The sequence below is a fragment of the Halyomorpha halys genome, unplaced genomic scaffold (assembly GCF_000696795.3).
Source record: "Halyomorpha halys isolate HHAL.00 unplaced genomic scaffold, Hhal_1.1 Scaffold614.1, whole genome shotgun sequence".
NCBI classification, from domain to species: domain Eukaryota; kingdom Metazoa; phylum Arthropoda; class Insecta; order Hemiptera; family Pentatomidae; genus Halyomorpha; species Halyomorpha halys.
The window spans coordinates 118,451-137,897 of NW_027111364.1; the positions used below are offsets into that span (position 1 = coordinate 118,451).

The 19,447-nt window shown below is 27.9% G+C and overlaps 2 protein-coding genes across 9 annotated transcripts in view; one reads left to right on the plus strand and one right to left on the minus strand.

Annotated features, from left to right (window-relative positions):
• Positions 1-2,122, plus strand: part of stau (double-stranded RNA-binding protein Staufen) — a 38,835-nt gene extending 36,713 nt beyond the window's left edge. For all 7 annotated transcript variants that reach the window (XM_067049368.1, XM_067049369.1, XM_067049366.1 and 4 more), the window contains one exon: positions 999-2,122. In XM_067049368.1, the coding sequence (XP_066905469.1) occupies positions 999-1,047 (49 nt within the window). In that variant the 3' untranslated portion in view covers positions 1,048-2,122. The remainder of the gene's footprint in view (positions 1-998) is intronic.
• Positions 2,123-4,510: 2,388 nt separating this feature from the next.
• Positions 4,511-19,447, minus strand: part of LOC106684778 (uncharacterized) — a 102,636-nt gene continuing 87,699 nt past the window's right edge. For both annotated transcript variants that reach the window (XM_067049370.1, XM_014427047.3), the window contains exons 2-11: positions 19,039-19,138; positions 18,797-18,917; positions 16,658-16,868; positions 13,555-13,715; positions 11,520-11,703; positions 9,833-10,017; positions 9,576-9,744; positions 8,239-8,445; positions 5,943-6,167; positions 4,511-5,139 (exon numbers count right to left, since the gene is read on the minus strand). In XM_067049370.1, the coding sequence (XP_066905471.1) occupies positions 4,988-5,139; positions 5,943-6,167; positions 8,239-8,445; positions 9,576-9,744; positions 9,833-10,017; positions 11,520-11,703; positions 13,555-13,715; positions 16,658-16,868; positions 18,797-18,917; positions 19,039-19,138 (1,715 nt within the window). In that variant the 3' untranslated portion in view covers positions 4,511-4,987. The remainder of the gene's footprint in view (positions 5,140-5,942; positions 6,168-8,238; positions 8,446-9,575; positions 9,745-9,832; positions 10,018-11,519; positions 11,704-13,554; positions 13,716-16,657; positions 16,869-18,796; positions 18,918-19,038; positions 19,139-19,447) is intronic.

Below are 19,447 nucleotides of genomic sequence, written 5' to 3' on the forward strand. Positions count from 1 at the left end.
GTTCTGTTTTTAGCCCTGAAGAAGGCTAGAAACTCTAGCCGAAATGTTGGCACATTAAAATAAGTTAATCATACTTATTTGTGTTTTTCATTGACCGCACCCCCAACCATCTTCTCATTCATCATCCACGGTCAACTATCTCTCATAATTTTGGTATCATTTTGTTTTAATTGCGTTTCCCAAATCTGTTGTTATATGATGGTTCTATAAATTCAGTTTTTTTTTTTTCTTCTAACATTTTGTAAATAATTTTTCTAAATAAAATATTGCTATTCATAAATCTGAGTATAAAACTATTATCCTTACTATTGTTCTTTATGGATGTTAAACTTAGCCTCTTACACTAAGAAAAGAACAGTGCCTTAAGGTTTTTTTAAATAAAGTATTATGTAAAATATTTGGATCAAAAAAGGAAATGTTTAGTTAACCAGAGAATTTAGAAGGCTAACGCTGAATTGAGGGAACTGTACCTGGTAAATATAAGTCAGTCAGGTTGTACCATCGCAGCGAATATCATAGACTTGTAAGGTAGTAGGGCTTAGTAACAAACAGATCTCTAAAATTTTTATAATGGGGTGAAGATAGTCAACTGTAGATAAATATGAGGAGAAGATGGTTGTTGGTTGTGGTCTGAAAAAAAAACAACACAAATAAACAAAGAATTATTTATTTGTGCCAACGTTTCGACCTGATTTTCAGGTGTTCATCAGGGAGTTATAAGCAGAGATTCTGGCTAAAAATTTAATAAACTCATAACCAACAGGTAAAAGTACGTTGGGTAGACTGACAGAAGCATAGGTGAGAGGATTGAATCAAAACTGATCTAGTAAATTTGTGTTTGAACGGGCAGTATCGATCCCTAAGCCTTTATTATTTATTATTTCATAATTCGAGTATAGTTTTTTACTAGTCGAATATTTTAGATGGTTAGGTCAGAATAGATATTTATTTGTATACTATTATTGTTGTTTTAATGACCTGTTTTTTTTTTATTTCAGGCTGTACATTGATCTCAAAGAGGAAACACCTTATGTCAATGGAAAGTAAAAAATAGGTTTTATTTTAATATTGTAAAAAAAAAAAAAGATTCCTTTAGTTTTAAATGTTTATTTAACACAAAAAATTTATTTAAATACGTTATTAATGAATGATAATACAATAAAAATCAGAGAGATCTGACATCAATATCTCACCTACTGTGAATTAATCCTTACTGGTCATATTTTTTTTATTATTATTATTATTATTGTTATTTTGTTTTAGTTATTTTTTTTTTTGTAATATTTTGTAAATGAATGTGACTGATGAAAAGAAAAACATAAATACAGGCCACTTATAGCATTGAATGGTTTCAATGTGTTATAGATTCTGGTATGTTTATTAATTATTATAAAGAAATAGATTAAAAAAGTTTATTAGTACTAAACCGAGTGTTACAAGTGGGCCTCGATTTAATTTTTTTTTTAAATATGTAATGTTTCGGCATTTTGTTTGTCGAAATAGTCGCTATTTATATATTTCATCGCAGTCTCTAAATGCACTTATAACATCATCTTCTTTAGCGACGCATTTTAAGGTATAATTTATTTAAAAAGTTGCAATGTGCAGCTTAAAAGTATTATGATAAAAACAATTAATTAAAAGAGAAAAAAAAACGTAGGTTTTTTTATTAGATTTTAGGACGTATTTGTTAACACTATTACTCTTTCTTATTGCAAGCAGCAGTTAATGTGTATGTAAGTTTTCGTTTTTTTTATATATTGTATTATATTATAAATATATATAAATGTATCTATTAAGATAACCAAATAAAAAGTTTATCAAGCTTACATAAACATTATCAATGCTGTAGGAACGCAGAAAAAAAAAAAAATACATACACTTTTTAGATTTAGGTCCCTGAAATATTAAAAGAATTTTTTTGTTACATTCTCTATGTTTGTCCTTTCTATAATCCTTATTAGTACATATGGTTGGTGTTAGTTTCTCTGTATATTATATATTATATAAATATAGATATGTATGATTATATTTCATTTTTGGCTAATTATTTTGAGAAAATAAATTTCTTATTATATTCTGAAAATGCATGATGAGAAAATTGTTCGCCTTTTTTTTTTTTTTTTTAAAGAAAAAAAAATGTATTTTGTTTTACTCTTTTAAGAGCGTTTGCGTTTCGCTTGATTACATTGTAATGGACTTGAGCTTAACGCTCTGTCGCTCATTTATTTATTTTCCTTTAAATGTCTAATCACAGAGTGTTTTGTCTTTTTTTTTTCCACTTTCCTGATAGATTACAATTAATCTATTACAATACTCAGTGTATACTATGTTATAACGTTTATAATGAAAGATGTTTTGGGTGTTAATCAATACATTATAGTTAGAAGCATTGTGTTTTAGGTGCATTGAGACATATTGCTATGGTGTGTGATTTATTAATTATAGTTATATTATAGATATGTAAACAATTTTTAGAAATTGTTATCGACGAAAGAAATAAAAAAATATATAGAAGGAAAAAGTTTTAGTTGTCATATTGTAATATTGTTCTTCTAAAGAAATTATCAATAAATCACCAACCAAATCTCTTGTATTTATTTCCCGGCTTTACTATCTCATAAGCAAGCTTATTCAGTATTTCTATAATCTACTTTATGGTGTATTCTTCCATCTTTAATCTGAGTGCTAATAAAAATCTCGTGAGTCTACTAGTTCCTGAGGTACAATGAACCAAATTTTATTTAAATAGAGAAAAATTAAAATTTTGGCAAATACAGTACTAGAGCTCAAAACGAGAAAAAATTCAGTTATTTCTTTCCGATTTTTGATTACTCTAATGAAAAATATGTGTAATTACTAGTCGAAATTGATGAGTCTGCCAAGTATATGTAGGGGAAATACAAAATGGCTATTTAAAAATTTAAAAAAAAATTAAGTTTTTGTTCGGAGCTCTATATCTTTGAAACTACCAAAAAATCTAGAAAACCTAATAGAACATCATTTAAAGTAGAGTAAATTTACTAAAATATTAGCCCTAATGGAGCTATTTACGTTCAGTAGTTCCTGAGATACAGTTTTTTTTAAAAAGCAACATTATTTCTTAAAAAATGCATTGAAAAATCAGTAGTTAGTGAATTTATTGTGGAAAGGCTATACATCAGGAGCTGTGAGATGTACAGATGTCTATTAGCACTCAAATTAAAGCTATTTTAATGTGCTATAAAGTAGTTTATGATGTTTATCTTCATAGGAATAATAGTTTTTATGATATTTACATATGAAAATAAAATTTTTTCGGAACAATTATGAGACCAATTTGTTTTAGCAATTATAATAAAAACTACTACTCCTACAAAGATATATATAAACTACTTTATAGTACTCATCATGAGAAATAGTTGACTGTGGATGACTTATACGAGAAGATGGTTGGGGGGTGCGGTCAAAATAAAATACAAATAAATATTTGTTTTATTTTGACCACACCTCCCAACCATCTCCTCATAATATAGTACACTAAACTAGCTTTAATTTGAGCTTGCTTTTTAAAAATTCTTATCTCGGAAACTTTTGAATGTAAACAGCTTTATTAGGGCACATATTTCAGCAAATTTACTCTACTTTAAATGATGGGCTATTAGAATTTCTAGTGTTGTCGGTAGTTGGAGCTCCCATGGAGCTCCAAATGAAATATTATTTTTTTCTAACATTTTGAAACTATTGCAATTTTATATTCTCCCTACCTATACTTAGTAGATTCATCAATTGTGAACAGTAATTATGCATAATTTTCATTAAAGTAATAAAAAATTGGGGTGAGATAATAGACTTCTTTATCCTCTTGGGCTTGGGCTAGTATGAATAATACAAACTATCATAAAACTTGAAAATAAATTACCGACTAAATCTAATGAAGAATTATGTAATAGTCAACAATTACTAATTATTCTAAGGCTTATAAGGTAAAATTGATAAGTAAATTTTGTTTTGATTTTAAAATTTTTATTTTATATATTAAATAACATGAAATATAAAATTTGAAAAATCCCTTATCTCTTCTTAAAAATATATAGCTATACAAAAATATATACATTTATATACAGTTATAAGTATTTACATTTTTAATTAAATTATCATACAAAAGGAATGCTTTATCGGACATAAATTGTTGGTTTGATTTTTAAAATTTATAATAAGCCTTATTGATCAATAGTAGAAAAATAAATTTCTACCAATTCCATCTTGAATAATACATAACAAACTTAACAATAAGTATATTGTACCCATTAGCCTGTTATATATAATACTAAGTATTGTTAACAAGTACTATGCGCTGATAAATTCAATAAAAAACATAGTTTTTCAAATTAGAGGTAACTTTCTTTTTTTTCTTAACATCTTGTCTTGGTTACAAATAAAAAAAAAAAAAATGGTTCAAGTTATTTAAAAACTTTTTTCATTGTAATTGAAAAATATTTGATTGTACCTTAAACTTTTTTCATGTTAAAAAACTTTACAATTTTTTCATTCTCACTGGTTCAAATGGATAATATAAAACATGGCATTACGTGAAAACTATATTAAATCCAATTGATGGTAGAATGAGATGGTGAATTATTTATATCTATCAGTTATAGATACTTGAGTAAATAAATTAATTAATATTTTTGGTGTGTTCGGTTTAAACATTTAATAATGAATAATTTCTCCTTTGTGAGGTGTCATTTTGTTAATTGCCTGTGTACTTATAACTTTTTTAAACAATATAGTATTAACTTTTTTTTTTGTTTTATCACATATTTTGTATTTTGATTTACTTCATCGGAGTGATTACACACATAACTTCTTTGACCCAATCATTTAAATAAATGTTAAATTCGTCAAGTATAGTTGTTTTGTCTCATAGATTACCAACTATACTATTATCACAATTTCAGCTTTTGACTTATAACTTAATCGTCTTAAATTATATTCAAAGCCTATTTTATATTAAGAAGAATTGTGGCCCCACCCAAGAACCACATGTAGGAAAATTGTCAGGAACGGGAGGGAGATCAGTCTTTCCGCCAACTCTCAGGACAACGTCTAAACCATTTGCCCACTCCGAGGAACTTTGCTCATGAAGCAACCAATAACCTGAAAAATGATCAATTGTTGAAGTTAGTTAAATTAAATTGATTAACATTTATTAATTATAAATCACTTTTTCAGGCTCAAATTGGGGAACAGATTATAAGACTTTAAAATCTCTTTATACTGGATATGTCAGATTCATACTGGAGTATTGAATAATGACCTGGGGAGTTGCAGTAAACTCCAATTTTTGGAAAGCCTCTGCTGTCCAAAATCAGAGACTAAAGATAATCATTGGAGGTCTAAAATATAATTATATATTATATTAATTGGGGTAAAAAACTATTTTTTTTTTCACTCAGCTCTTGTACTAGAATGTTACTAGCTGCCAATAAATCGGATGTAGACCAGCTTAGTGAAATAATCAAAGAATCTTCAGAGAGAACAAAGCCTTCTTTTCAGTATCCATATCTCTAGGTCAAAGAGAAAATTACAAAAGCTGTTATAAAATCCAACCATAAAACCCTTAGTGATGTAGTTGTGAGACATGGCATCCTTGAGAAAAATTTGAATGTAAAGTTCTCAGGATGATAATGGAAGAATTAGGTGCAAGAAGAAAGAAGGTGAATGAGGACTTTTTATACAGATTTTCCTTTATTTTATATAATTTTTACTTACTCAGGATTAACTGTTTTATTCTTGGATCAATTTATCTTTATAAATAGTAATAGAAAAAGTTCTGTTAAAATTAATATTTACGGATTTGTTTTGTTGTTAAATATCAATGAAAGAAAAAAGTTAAAAAAAATATTTTTTAAAAATTTTAGTATATATTTGGGGTATCATTATATATAATTATATATTACCTGGATTATCAGCTTTGAACCTCAGTGCTACTGCGCCTGAACGGGGCACCGTAATTGTATCCTTGATGACAGGATCAATAAGATTTCTTTTAAGTAACAGTCCTTTCTCATCGAGCTTCTTTAATTCTGATACTGGAAGGTGAGGAATATCGGTAGCTACAGAGGTTATATAAAACCTCTGCCCATGTAGATGGAAGACATGATCATTAATATCGGAAAGTATATCTGAAAATAATAGTTATAATATACATTGTATATCTTTAAAAAAAATCTCTTATTAGTTATACTTAATTATATTTAAGCCACAATTAAAAAATTCAAAATGTTATAAATGCTTTTTCTTTACGTTCTTAAATAGAAGATAATTAGAAATAGCAGGATCACTGAATATTGCCAATCACAAGCATAATCTATACGTTTGCCACTCTCTGCAAAACCAAAGACTTGTACAAATGCTGGGTAAACAAAGGAAGCAACAAACGTCTGAATCCATATGCTTGTATTTTCTTTTTACTTTTGTCGGCTATTGTATTCAATTTATACAATTTTCATTATAAAAAAGTACAAAATAAAGATAGACTAAATGAAATGAAACGTAAATATCAGCAAAGTAGGTTGTAGATGATAAAAACTTATATAAATAGAATTTTTCCGAGAAACTAGTTAATTTAATTACCTTATCAATGTCTTTATAAATATATATATTTTTGCTATATTAAGTCAAATATAAACTGCAAAAGTTAACAAGATTTGAAACAATGTATTAATATCAAGTCAAAAGGGTTGTAATTATACAACCTTAAACTAGGGTAAATTATTAAATCTGAAAGTTGGGGAAATTTTTCAATTTATTAAAACTCAAAGATTACAGACATTTATATAAAATAATACTAACTGAACTCAAACATATGTATATAGCACAAGTGCCATTTGATTTATTACCAAAAACCGACACTCAATGGGTCGGCCACAAATTCATGTCAATTTGTACCAGCCAATCCAAATAAGCCATCCACACGACTTGCACATGTGTGAATTTTCAATTGTTAGGCAAATGTGTAGAGGCACCTTTAGAAATGAAGTGATTTTACTAATACCTAAATATATGCTGCTGAAATCCAGTTGCATATCATAGCATTTGATAATTTTACAAATAACATTCTAAATTAACTAAGTTGAGGAAGAATAGGTTATCTTAAACTTTTATTGAAAGTAGAAGAGAATGTGTATAACTTTTGAATATTATAGTTTATATTAATATCATGTAGAAAAAATCTTTTACACAGATATAGATATAAAAATTTTATGTTGTATAAAAGGCGTCATGGCTACTTTTACCAATGATGAGCAGTTCTGTTCTTATGAAATAATAACCAGGAAATAATCAGAAAATTATATACAACAATAGACAATATAAAGACATAGATATCAAAATGGAGGATAAAACTGAATGAATCAAAGTAGATATATGTTGATTTCACTGACAAGAAAATAAAATATCTGCCTTCTGCAATGAACAACAAAGTAATCTTCTATTCAAATCAGGCCATATATCTCAGAATAACATTGGACAGCTTTGATGATAACAGAACATAAAAAAAAAATTACAGCTTAACTTGATGTGTCATGTTTTGGCTCCTTGTTCGTATATAACTAGCTTCTTCTATACAAACAAATCCTAAAACCTAATAAACTTATGAAATCCTACTGCGGAGATGCAAGAGGGACTACAAAAGATAAATTATTCAGGTATTTCAAAATAAAGTTCTTAGGGGTATTATCAATGCGCAAGCTGGCCTTTCAGTAGCATGACAGAAGCGTAAGGGAAGAGTAGGAGCCAATATGTTATGCTGTCTTCTGTTTCAGTTTAGATTACAATTTTTGTTACATAAAAAATTATGATTTTCACTGAGGTATTTATAAGAAGACATGGAAAAATTTGCTCAGTCACATCAAGAGTGACTACAAGGACATATGAATGCTGAGTCCATCTCCACAAAATTAACGCCCCAGTAAGAAAACTGAAACAACGGAAGCCCCATGAGCTGATGTCATAATATGAATGTTTTAGGCCGAATAGTGATAATATGAAGCTAAGTTGTCATATTAAAATAATATTGTGTATATTTGTATCTGTAAATAATTAGCCTTCTTTAGATATAAATCACTAATAATCTCATAATGAGCTTGATTGTAATTTAAATAAATATAAAAAAATCTTGGATTACCTGGGCTTATATACCAATAGCAAAAGTCCAAATACTAATTGATTATTTAAAAAGTGCTATTCACTCACCTTGATTTATAAGAATGATTTCTACCGTAGAATGTAACGGAATGTTTATGACGTGAGTACATTCACAGATTGGTGAGGATTCCGAACATTCTTTGGAATTTCTTTGACTGCAAACGGTTCCTTCGCTACCTTCTGGTATACCCTGGCTTAAAATTGGTGATGGAGGGAACATGAATGTTATGTTGTTTAGTCTTGGTTTAAGCTCTCCTGTAAGACAAGAAACAAATATTTTCAATAATAGCTCTTAGCAATAACTATTAATGTAACATTAATATTAATTAATTATTATTATTAACTATTAATTTGTCTAGTATAGTGGAGATTTAGTTGAGATATAATGAAATATAAAGAGATAGTTGGAGGTAAGGTCTCATTTGCCAAAATAAATTCATAAAATATTAATTTCTCTTTATTTGGAAAAAGTATTAATTTTTGAACAATTCTATTTAAGGAGCTATCATTTGTACATATTTCTATTAGTGCTCAAATTGAAGAAATTGTAGTTTACAATGGTTATCTTTGTAGGAATAGTATTTGCCAAAATAAATTCATAAAATGTTGAGTTCTCATTATTTTGCCAATATAAATTTTCATTTAAAAAAAATGTTATCTAACTACCGAATGTATAGAGGTTATACGGAAACTTTGATAGTTCGGTAGTAACTGTATGAGTTGGAATTACACATAACTACAGACTAGGAAAAAATTGAATCATTTTTACACACACACTTTTTCTTTTAAATTAAATGTTTTCAATAAATTATTTGGCAGATAAGGCCCTTTTCACTGAACATTCAATACACTTTCATAATTTGCATTCAAAACTTCTGAAATCAGTACCCTATTTTGCCCTTCTATAAGACTAAGCCTGCTTATTATATTAGGAATCGTAGGCAATTTAATGACTGCACCCCTGAACATCAATCCTCATATCAATCTATGGTTAACAATTAACAGCTCATAAATTTTTTGCAAGCATTTATAACTTCATTTCTTTGCTTCTGTTACACCAGTGAATAATTTAAATTAATAGATGTACTGTTATAAGTATGAAAAATTCTGGTATGAAAGTAGTTTTATATCCCTCCCCCTTTTCTTTTACATGGTATATTGGTTCGATTCCCATGCTGCTGTATTAAATTTAGTGATTGTTTAATATATCAGTATCTCAATTTAATCACTATCAAATGAATTTTCTTGTTTTTTTTGTATACCGAAATTGAAGATTTTGGCTATCATATACCACTTTTGAAACAGAGCATCTCATATTTATATACTTATTGATAAGTAGATGACAAAATAAATTAAATATCAACAGCTATAAATAAAACACTCACTAATTCCAGATATTCCAGCAGCTAAAAGTACATAATCAAAAGGAAGATACAATCTGATGTCAACCTTCTTTTGAGAGAGAGCTGCAGGAATCTTTTTCAGTGATTTCATATTGAAGAGGCATACAGTGCCATCTTGATCACACTCTTCACTGTGGACTGTACTCACCAGCTGAAAATATTTTTATTTTTATTTTTTAACAGTAACGTTTTAAGTTTACAAATAAAATTATTGCAAGGCACTAACATGGCTGTCATACCCTGTTTATTGGAAAAGATTCAGTTTGTGGGATATACTGAGGTACATTTTTAGAACCAGGTACATTTAAAGTACTATTATATCTAATTTTAGCCAAACCAAAGGATTCAGTACAGTTCGATTCAACCAGTGCCAGATAAGTTTGGGGTTCATTCGATGCCTCCAAAATAAAATCCATTCTCTCTCCTGAAAAAGTTAATAGAAATAAAAATAAATGTGTGTTGTAATGTTTATATGTATATTGCAACCTAAATTCTAAAACTTTCTAACTACATTTCTTTATCTGTTGGTAACCACTCAAGTTACTGATGGATCTTTACATATTGACGCAATGCTATCTAGCTGCCACAATGAGAACTACTACAGTCATTAGGCAAACATCATATATTGAAATGTATGTTTCTTGTAAATACTTTGTACAAATTAATGATCATGTTTAGGGATAGGATTTTTATGTGCTAAAAAATCCGAAATATGTACATAAATATGTGCTAATAAATTGTCAAATATTAAAAAAATATATAAATAATATGTATTTATAAATTATGTATTATTCAACAATATAAATTATTAATTAATTTATAATATTTTAAAGAAATTATGTTAAAATATGTACAAAAAAATGTAATTAGAGAAAACATAGCTGTTCAATAACAAGACACTAATTAGTAATTGTAATTAAACTAGGGGAGTGAAACAAGACTAAGATGAGAAAGGACCATGGGAAGGGGGGAAACAGAGGAATGGATTGAGGAGTAAACAAACAAATTCTAGGAAAATGCCACAGGAATAAGACCCTTGCTCTTTTTAATTGATTCTGAGAAATTCTCGATGTAATTCTGTGTGAAAATTTATTATTGCCACTGCTTTTAATTTGTGTTCAAAGATGAAGATATAGAATTTTTACGCACTATTTATGATAAATGATAAATTTCACCTTTAGGTTTCTTGCGTTCTCTTGAATTTTACATAGTTGCTGAGAAAAATATATTTACAATTGAACAAATAATTTAAGGACATACGTGATTCAGGACAAAATATCTAAAAATATGTAAAAAATAACAAATATTTCAGAAAATATGTGATTTACAACAAAATATGTAAAAAAGGCCAAATATTAAAAAAAGTATGTGAAATAAAAATGGCTTCTTTTGGCCAGAAATGTCTTGAAACATCTTTAGTTAGTAAGGAATCAAAGATATCATGGTCAGGTGAAAATATGTGAAAACATAAAAATCCTATCCCTAATCATATTATATGTTGTAATATTTCTAAATGTATTATTAGAATCAATAAATATTACAATAGAATCTTCTGATCCACTAAAAGCAAACATCTTACAAGTAGCATCTCTCAACGGTGTTTAATAGTCCAGAGAGTTGACTAAGCAGAAATTGGAAGACTTCAATATGAAATACCCCACTCAGAGAATTCTCCTCCTTAGGAGGTATTAAGTAACTATATTCTGCAATATTCTCAAATTATTTAAATAAATAAAATAATTCAGATAATTCTTAAATAAAATAAATTTGATTGTTTTTATTTATTTTCCAATTAAAAATGCAGGCTCCTAATCTCAGAGTGGGTCTTCTAGACAATCAGTACACTTAACTACTAATAGCACTAAAACTAAATTAATAGCAACTTGTACTAATGTATGTAAATTCATTTTATATAAATTTATTTACCTTGTGCGATTTTTATAACAGAAGTCCGAATTGGCTGAATGTCTGCTCCATCAATTACAACAACTAACATCGTATGGTTTTCAATCCTGAAATAAAATGGGCACCCTCTGGCTCCACCCGCATGAGCTATTCTGATTCTGTACCTGAAACCTTCATCAAGGACCAATGTCGAAGCCAAATCATCCTGAAAATAGAAAAGATTCATAGAATATTACTTAATTATTAGCTGGATATATTAGTTACTCCATCCCTTAATTGGATATTAAAACTACAATATTTTTTTTTATTAGTTTTATTTAAAAACATGTATCTGATTATACCAATATGACAAATTCCTGTGAAGTACATGCAAATTTATTCTATGATATTTAATTTATAATTTAGTAAAATTGTAATAAATTGTTGTGTATAAATGTAAAAGATTCACCAAACTAAACTACATAGTGGTGAGATACTAAAGATGAGGTAAAACCCCGAAATGTTGGTGATGAGAGATATATGTTTTAAAATTAAACTAATAAAAAAGAAGAGTGTAATTTTCACACACTATAAATGAATATAAAATAAATTTTCTATATACTAATAGAATAATGATAAATTATTCATACCATAATGTAATTGAAGAATAGATTTTTCATTATTATTAAAGAATTTATGGATTAATGGATTAAGCAATTACTAATTTTGTTTAATATATAGAATGGTAGAAAAGAGGTTACTGTTAAATAATTTTACATTTTTTTCAGCTTGCATTTTAATAGAATTTAAACTTATTTATTCATTTATTTTAATTCATTTATTTTAATTCATTTTTTAAATTTATGTATTAGTTTTTTTAATTTAATTTTTTTTTGTTTTTAAAATGTTCTACTACTGTGATTATTTTTTTTTTCTGATTTGTTTATACATTACTATTCATTGATAATTTCTGTTTATTTACATAATTGATCAAACGTGTGTTGCAGATCACTGGAGAGGAAAGACATGAAAGAATGAAATGGGGAGAATAGTATATTGAACGAATAGATAAATTGTAATTTGGCTTAGTGCGAGCAGGAGAAAAACAAATGTATATAAAAACAAATATATAAAAAGGTCCAGTCCTGGATTGATGGATACGCTGTGTGCTATAGCAACCCAGTGTATTTGGGCGCTTTGCCAAATAAAGCATTTCTCTCTTCTCTCTTGTCTAAACTACATCATGACCTTCATATCCCTTTTGTCCTTGACCTCATACCAACCAAATTCTAAAAATTCCATACAAACCTTTCTAATCATACTAATCCTATGGGTTAATCCTTATTCAGTTCCACCCACCCTTAAAATCTAACTCGAAGGTTGAAATGGTAGTGGCCAAAAGACTTTTTATGAAATAAAATCGACCATTGGAGTTCTGGCAATGGACAGATGCTCTGTTTATGTAGAGTGATTGTGGCTTTAGCGTACTAACTCAGCCTTCACTGGCTCATTACTATTGATGCTGTGAGAGGGCTATGCAAGGATCTCGAATGGCCCTGTTCTACTCCTGCTATGTACACTACTCATAAGTGGAGGGTAGAGTGGGCTCGGGGATCCTAAGATCAAGATTGTAAATATTGTATATAATTTATTTTACTTTGTTTGATTATGTTTATTTTATTTATTTATTTTTCTGATTATATACTTATAGAGATTTTATTAATTTATTTGTATTCTATTTTTTTATTTTATTTCTTTTTTTTATATTAATTTACTTATATTATTTTACTTATATTATTTTACTTATTATTATTTTTATTTGGTATGAATGTGTTCAATTACCACAATTACTCATTACCCAAGTTTGTGGCAGATTGTAATACTTATCAATAAATAAAGTAATTATCAATAAAAAAAATATCTTTTCTAAAAGTCGGCAAGCATTAAGTACATTTTCAAATGATTTATCACAGTTTATAGGTTACTTTTTGTTGTTCAAATTCTCAATGTTTACATAATAACTTTCTGCTTTTGTCTAAGAGTTACAAGTGCAAATAAATTGGTATTTATATCTCACTCGTGGCGATGAAACACCATTCACTAGAATGCTGGAGCCCCATTCACTAAAAACAAGCGTATGATGTTTGTCGTCTTTATCATAGTATTTTTTAGATTCTTCCATCCTGTCTGCTTTTCTAACAATCAACGCTCCAAATAAATTATCAAGGACTTCATTACCTAGAAACAAAATATTGTACAGGTAAGAAATAGAACTTATTGAGACCCAAGATATCTCATAAAATATCAGTTTTTAGCTTACTATTATAAGAATATGAACATAATAACATTCTACTGGGTACGGAAATTAATTATAAATTTTTATTTCAAAAGAATTTCAACTTCACCTTAATTTTTATATTTCCAACTTTTTTAAAACAGTTTTCTTTTGACTTTTATCTGTCAAACCTGAGAATACACATTTTTATAATTGTTTTCCCAGAATATTTTGTAAAATAATTTAATCATTTTTAAACTGGGTTTATTTTAACTAGCAAACAATAAATTTGTTACAAGATAAACAAAAACTAAACAAATATTTTGGAAGTCCAAATCAATAATTCTAAAAATTAGATTAGTAAAATTAATTTAATATAATTAATAATTTTTCTTGTAAAATATCTGGTTTTAAGTTATAATAATAAAAAATAAAAATTAAGTTTCAAATAAATTATTTCTTAAATGAACTGTGAATTATTTAATATTTATAAAACTTAATTATCATTAAAATGATTTTTGAATGTAATAAAAATAATCATTATTACATACACATAATAAGTTTTATATATACAAATAATTGGCCGTATAATTTCAAATTATGAAGAAGTGATCTGGGGTGCGGTCAAAAGAGAACAAAAATAATTAGAAAATATTTATTTGCCCCACTCATCTGATAATGAGATAGAAAAAGGTAAATTAAGGTAAGGTTGAAATTATATACAAATGAAAGAAAAGAAGAAATAAAATAGTAATAATATAAAATAAACAAATAAAATAAAATAAACCTTAAATTATCTTTTTGTATCTTATTATCTTACTATGTCAAAATATTTTTATTTGTTTTTTAAAATCTTTTTAGCCTTGATGAAGATCTACAAAGTAGGGTGAAATATTGCCAAATAAATAATTGTTAACTATTTTTGGTCTCTTTAGACCTTCCAATCAGACCATCTTCTTCACAATAACTTTAAAATTACACAACTAATCAAAAACTAGGTTGTTGAGTTTATTTATAAAAAAATTTAATTTTAAAGCCCAACTTTAAGAACTTTAGACAGGTTAACATTCAGGAACATTCAATACAGAATTATATTTTAAAGTCAGTCCAATAGAATAGACATTACCCTTAATAATGAACTAAGCATGTTTAATTGTTTTAACAAATTGAGTTTCTTAGAAGAGTTAAAAATTCATTGTTATATTTCAAGAATTAACATCCAAAAACTTCATTCGTTTTTTGTTCATTCATTCATCTCTCTATTGTATAAAAACATTTCAGTGATCACTGTGTAGTATTTTATTTTATAAATAATAAAAATGGGACCTTTTTTCCTGCTTATACTATATTGAAAAACATAATACAATTTGAACTACAGAATACATGTAAATTACAGTTATACAATTTGAGACATGAGCAGTACAATTAAATGAACATTGCAAGATGAGGGGTTGGTCTGTCATTAAGTAGACTGGGAATACCCTCTAGTTTCATTTAATTAAAATTTTAAAAGAGCAATTTTCATTGAACAGCTGTTCATAAATCTATATTAAAAAATCTTATTACTTTCCTTATCTTCTAGGTAAGGGGACCATTGTTATTGGGACAAATTTGTTATGTGCACTTTTCTTCTTTTTTTGTTTAGAGAAGGATTTTGGCCTCCTGTGCCTGAGTACAAATTTGGGATTTGGGCTACCTGTGCCCAATAACTTAACAATAGGTTTTCTTTAGACTGTAGGGCCAAAACATTTCAAATAATTTTTAATAAACTTGCCTAAAGTCTTCTACATTTGCCATTTTAAAATTTTATATTTAACATTAATCTTTAGAAAAAAAAAACAAAACAGGAAAAAAGATATGAAAAAAAGAAAACTTAATTTACACATAGCGAAAAGAATACATTTGACAGTTTTTTACACGCAGTAGAAAATTATGAATTTTCTTTACCTAGATAAAGAGAGTATTGCAGTTGGGTAAAATTTGAAATAGATCTGTACATTTTAGAGCCTCAAAATAATAATTTTCATGTATGCATTATATATGATAGCCCATTCTCTAGAAAACAAACTTTTCTTTCCTAGTTTCGAAGTATTAGATATTTTTGTGAATAGTTCTATCATATTAATGTCTATTTCATACAATGTTAATAATTCAATTAACTTGTTCCTCAAACTTCCTGTCGCTTCACATGGTTTTAACACACTGAATGAAATAAGAAGTAACTCTTCTAATGTCCAAAAGAAAAACATTATAAGTTAAATATGTGGTAAGTGCAATCTATATGAAAAATGCGAGATGAAGTCTGAGTAACAAGTTAATGATATTATTTCAACTGTATGAAATAGAAAATTGTTCATCTTGGAGATGGGTAAAAAATCTAGAAGTATTGATGAAAAATATGAAATAAAGACATTAAGTGGAAGGAATTTTTAACATAAATACCAAATAAAAGAAGAAAACATTTTATTGTTTTGAATGGATTTTGCTCTATTTACCATAGAAAACCATTAATGATTGTTTTATTAATTTTTTAAATAATTCCAATACAAGAAAATAACTGATATTATAGGTACATACGTATTGGAAGAAAATGTGTAATGTGAGTATTATAAGAAGATAAAAGCAGGATGAGAGTATAATAATATTAAAATTATGACAATGGAAGTAAAAAAGAGCGAGTTAGGTTGGTAAGAAAGAAAGAATAAGGAAAGAGTGAAAAAGGAAGACAAAATATTAAATATATGAGACTCACCAACTAAGTTTGAAATTAATAAGTAAAATGACCAATCAAAACCATGTCCCTGACCATCTTTATATGATTATTTTGGAGAAAACAAAGCACATATTCATATTACCAGTCCATCTATTTCTATCAGCTTATTAGTTTTCAAAATGTCAGTATCACCTGTATGAGCGTGCCAAAGATGTGTTCCAGCATGAGAAGCCCTAAATTTATACTGGAAGGTTGTATAGCTGGAAATAGGGCATTGGGTTATCATCGGAACACCATCCATATAGGGGCTTTCCTTCTGGGACTGTCCTCTCCAGTGTATTGCTACGCCTTGTCCAGGCAGCCGGTTCACAACATCGACTACTAATATGTCATTCTCACAAACCTAAAAGAAATATTAAAATTTATCATTAAACAAAATATTAAGTCTAGTAGTTCTTAAATGTTCTCAGTAATACATCAAAGAGTACAACAGGCTTGGTGGTATAAATGGGACGATGATGGTTTAGATTTAACGTTAAGTTAAAGTGTGATGAATAGGGGGCTTTAATCTTTAGCAGAGGGTTAGACACACAGACTTTGAGGGGTAGTTGAACTTCTGTTGGATTTCGCTCTCCCAAGTGGTCTGAGCTGTTAATTTTAACCTGTCAGTTTAAAAGCATAAATTATATTTTGAGACCAGCTTTTATCAAATTTGAGATCGAGTGGGAAAACTTCAAGCCTCTTTGTAGGTGCAACAATTTTGAACAGGTAATGGAGTTATTTTTTTATTACAAATCACTTTCGTTCGTTTTTAGGCCAAAATAAAAAGTCCAAATGTGGTATGTACTTCTTAAAAATATGGCAGGATTAGTTGGACATTCATTCCTCACTGACCCACTCATCCCAAGTCTTACAGATTTGAACTGACAAAAGAAGATACTGTTTTTGTTTCATACAATGACTTATCTGCATACTTTAATCTTTATCAATTAACAGCAGAAAATGGTTCGAGAACATAGTATTTTTAATTAGATATGAACCACCTAATATCCTAACAAGAGCCATAATTCTTCTTAATCTGTGCTTCCAATTTGGCAACCTTAACCATCCTATTTTGAAATCAGGTCAATTCCCCTCTTTCTTTGATGAAGTATCAGAGAAGCTCATAAAAGGAAATTAATGATAAAACTTAACAATATTTATCTACTCTTATTTTTCATTTCAGTTTCAATTGTATAATTATTTTGTTACTATTTACTATATATTTTTAATGGAGGCATTGATAACGATATGGAATAAAACAATAAAATTTTATTGTTAAACCTTCCTTAAAACTTAAAAATGTTTCGCTAATGAAATAACGTTATTTCCAATTAACATTCTTAGAACATCGTTGCAAAAGTTTGGCATCGATATTCTAATGAAGGTCAAATATAGATATCGATATAGAATATCGAAATATGCTTTAAATATTTTATTTCAAAATTTTCATTAAAATAACAAAATTTTTTAAAAGGAAATATCGATATTTCGATTAAATATTGTTGTAATATACTTTGATATTGATAATAATCAGAAATATTGGGTTGTAAGGAAAATATTTTTTTTCAAATATGGAAATGTTTTGATGTTGGGGATATCGATATGGTATATTGCTGTAAAATTTGACCATTTTACAGTCAAATTATTCTTAAAATATTCAATTGTAGGATGGTAATCCGGGTGTTGGTCAATGAAGGTATCAAAATAGTAGAAGAAAACTATTTATTGTTAACGAACATTACCTCCCACTTTTAGACTAGCTGAAAAATTAAAACAAAGATGACAAAATGAGTTGTCCCCAGATGGAATGAAACGTTGGTTAACAATAAATAGTTTTCTTCTAATATTTTGACACCTTTATTGTCCGCCACCCGGACTATCCTCCTACAATCTACTTCCTACGGTCAACTATCTTCTTCTTATTAAAATATGAAACATTTTCATTAATTAATTATGGATATTTCGAATAAAAAATTCTTGGAATATCGTTACCAAAATTTGATATCGATATCTATCAGAAATATTCGATATTATTGTAACATCCATATCAAGTGTCAGTAACGATATAAAATAAAGCAGTAAAATTTAACTATTTTGTTGCCAAACTTTCCTTAAAATTCTAAAGTCTATTACTAATAAAATATCGATATTTCAGTTAGATATTCTCAGAAAAACGTTGGCACAGTTATATAAATATTAGTAAATCAGTTGAATATCGAAATATAATTGAAATATTTTATTTTGAAACTTCGTTCTTATTTTCTCTAATGTGTATGAGTATTGTATGACCTGAATTGAAGGTCCTGGTAGTTGTTTATTTGCTGTGAGAACTTTTTGGGCAGATCCATCCGCCAAAATGCAACCATGTCTAAAGCAGTCTGTTATGTTTTGTGGACAGCTTCCACACCACCTGCAAATGGAGTTGAATCTAATATAGTCAATGTAATAGAGGGGGTGGAGGAATACATTATTGCTAATGTAAATTTGAAAACAAAAATATAAAAATGTATTGAAATTATTCCAACACCTACCCTCCCATCGATTGATGACTCTCCAAAACGAGGCGGAATCGACATATCATAGGCCAATCTAATTCGTGGCAGGGCCGCTCGCATGATGCAAAGTACAGATCTGAAACAAAAATGTAATTAATTATTCACATTATAATTTTTTCATTCTCCAAATTACTCCTGGAGGGCATTTAAAGAATTAATTACCAAACAATTACGAGAGCAACATTAAATAAAATCATTGTTTTAGAAACAGTATGTTTTAATTTACTTGCTTTCATCCTAAAGTGAAAGTGCTATATTAAAAATATGGCAGGATTAGTTGGACATTCATCCCTCACTGACCCACTCATCCCAAGTCTTACAGATTTGAACTGACAAAAGAAGATACTGTTTTTGTTTCATACAATGACTTATCTGCATACTTTAA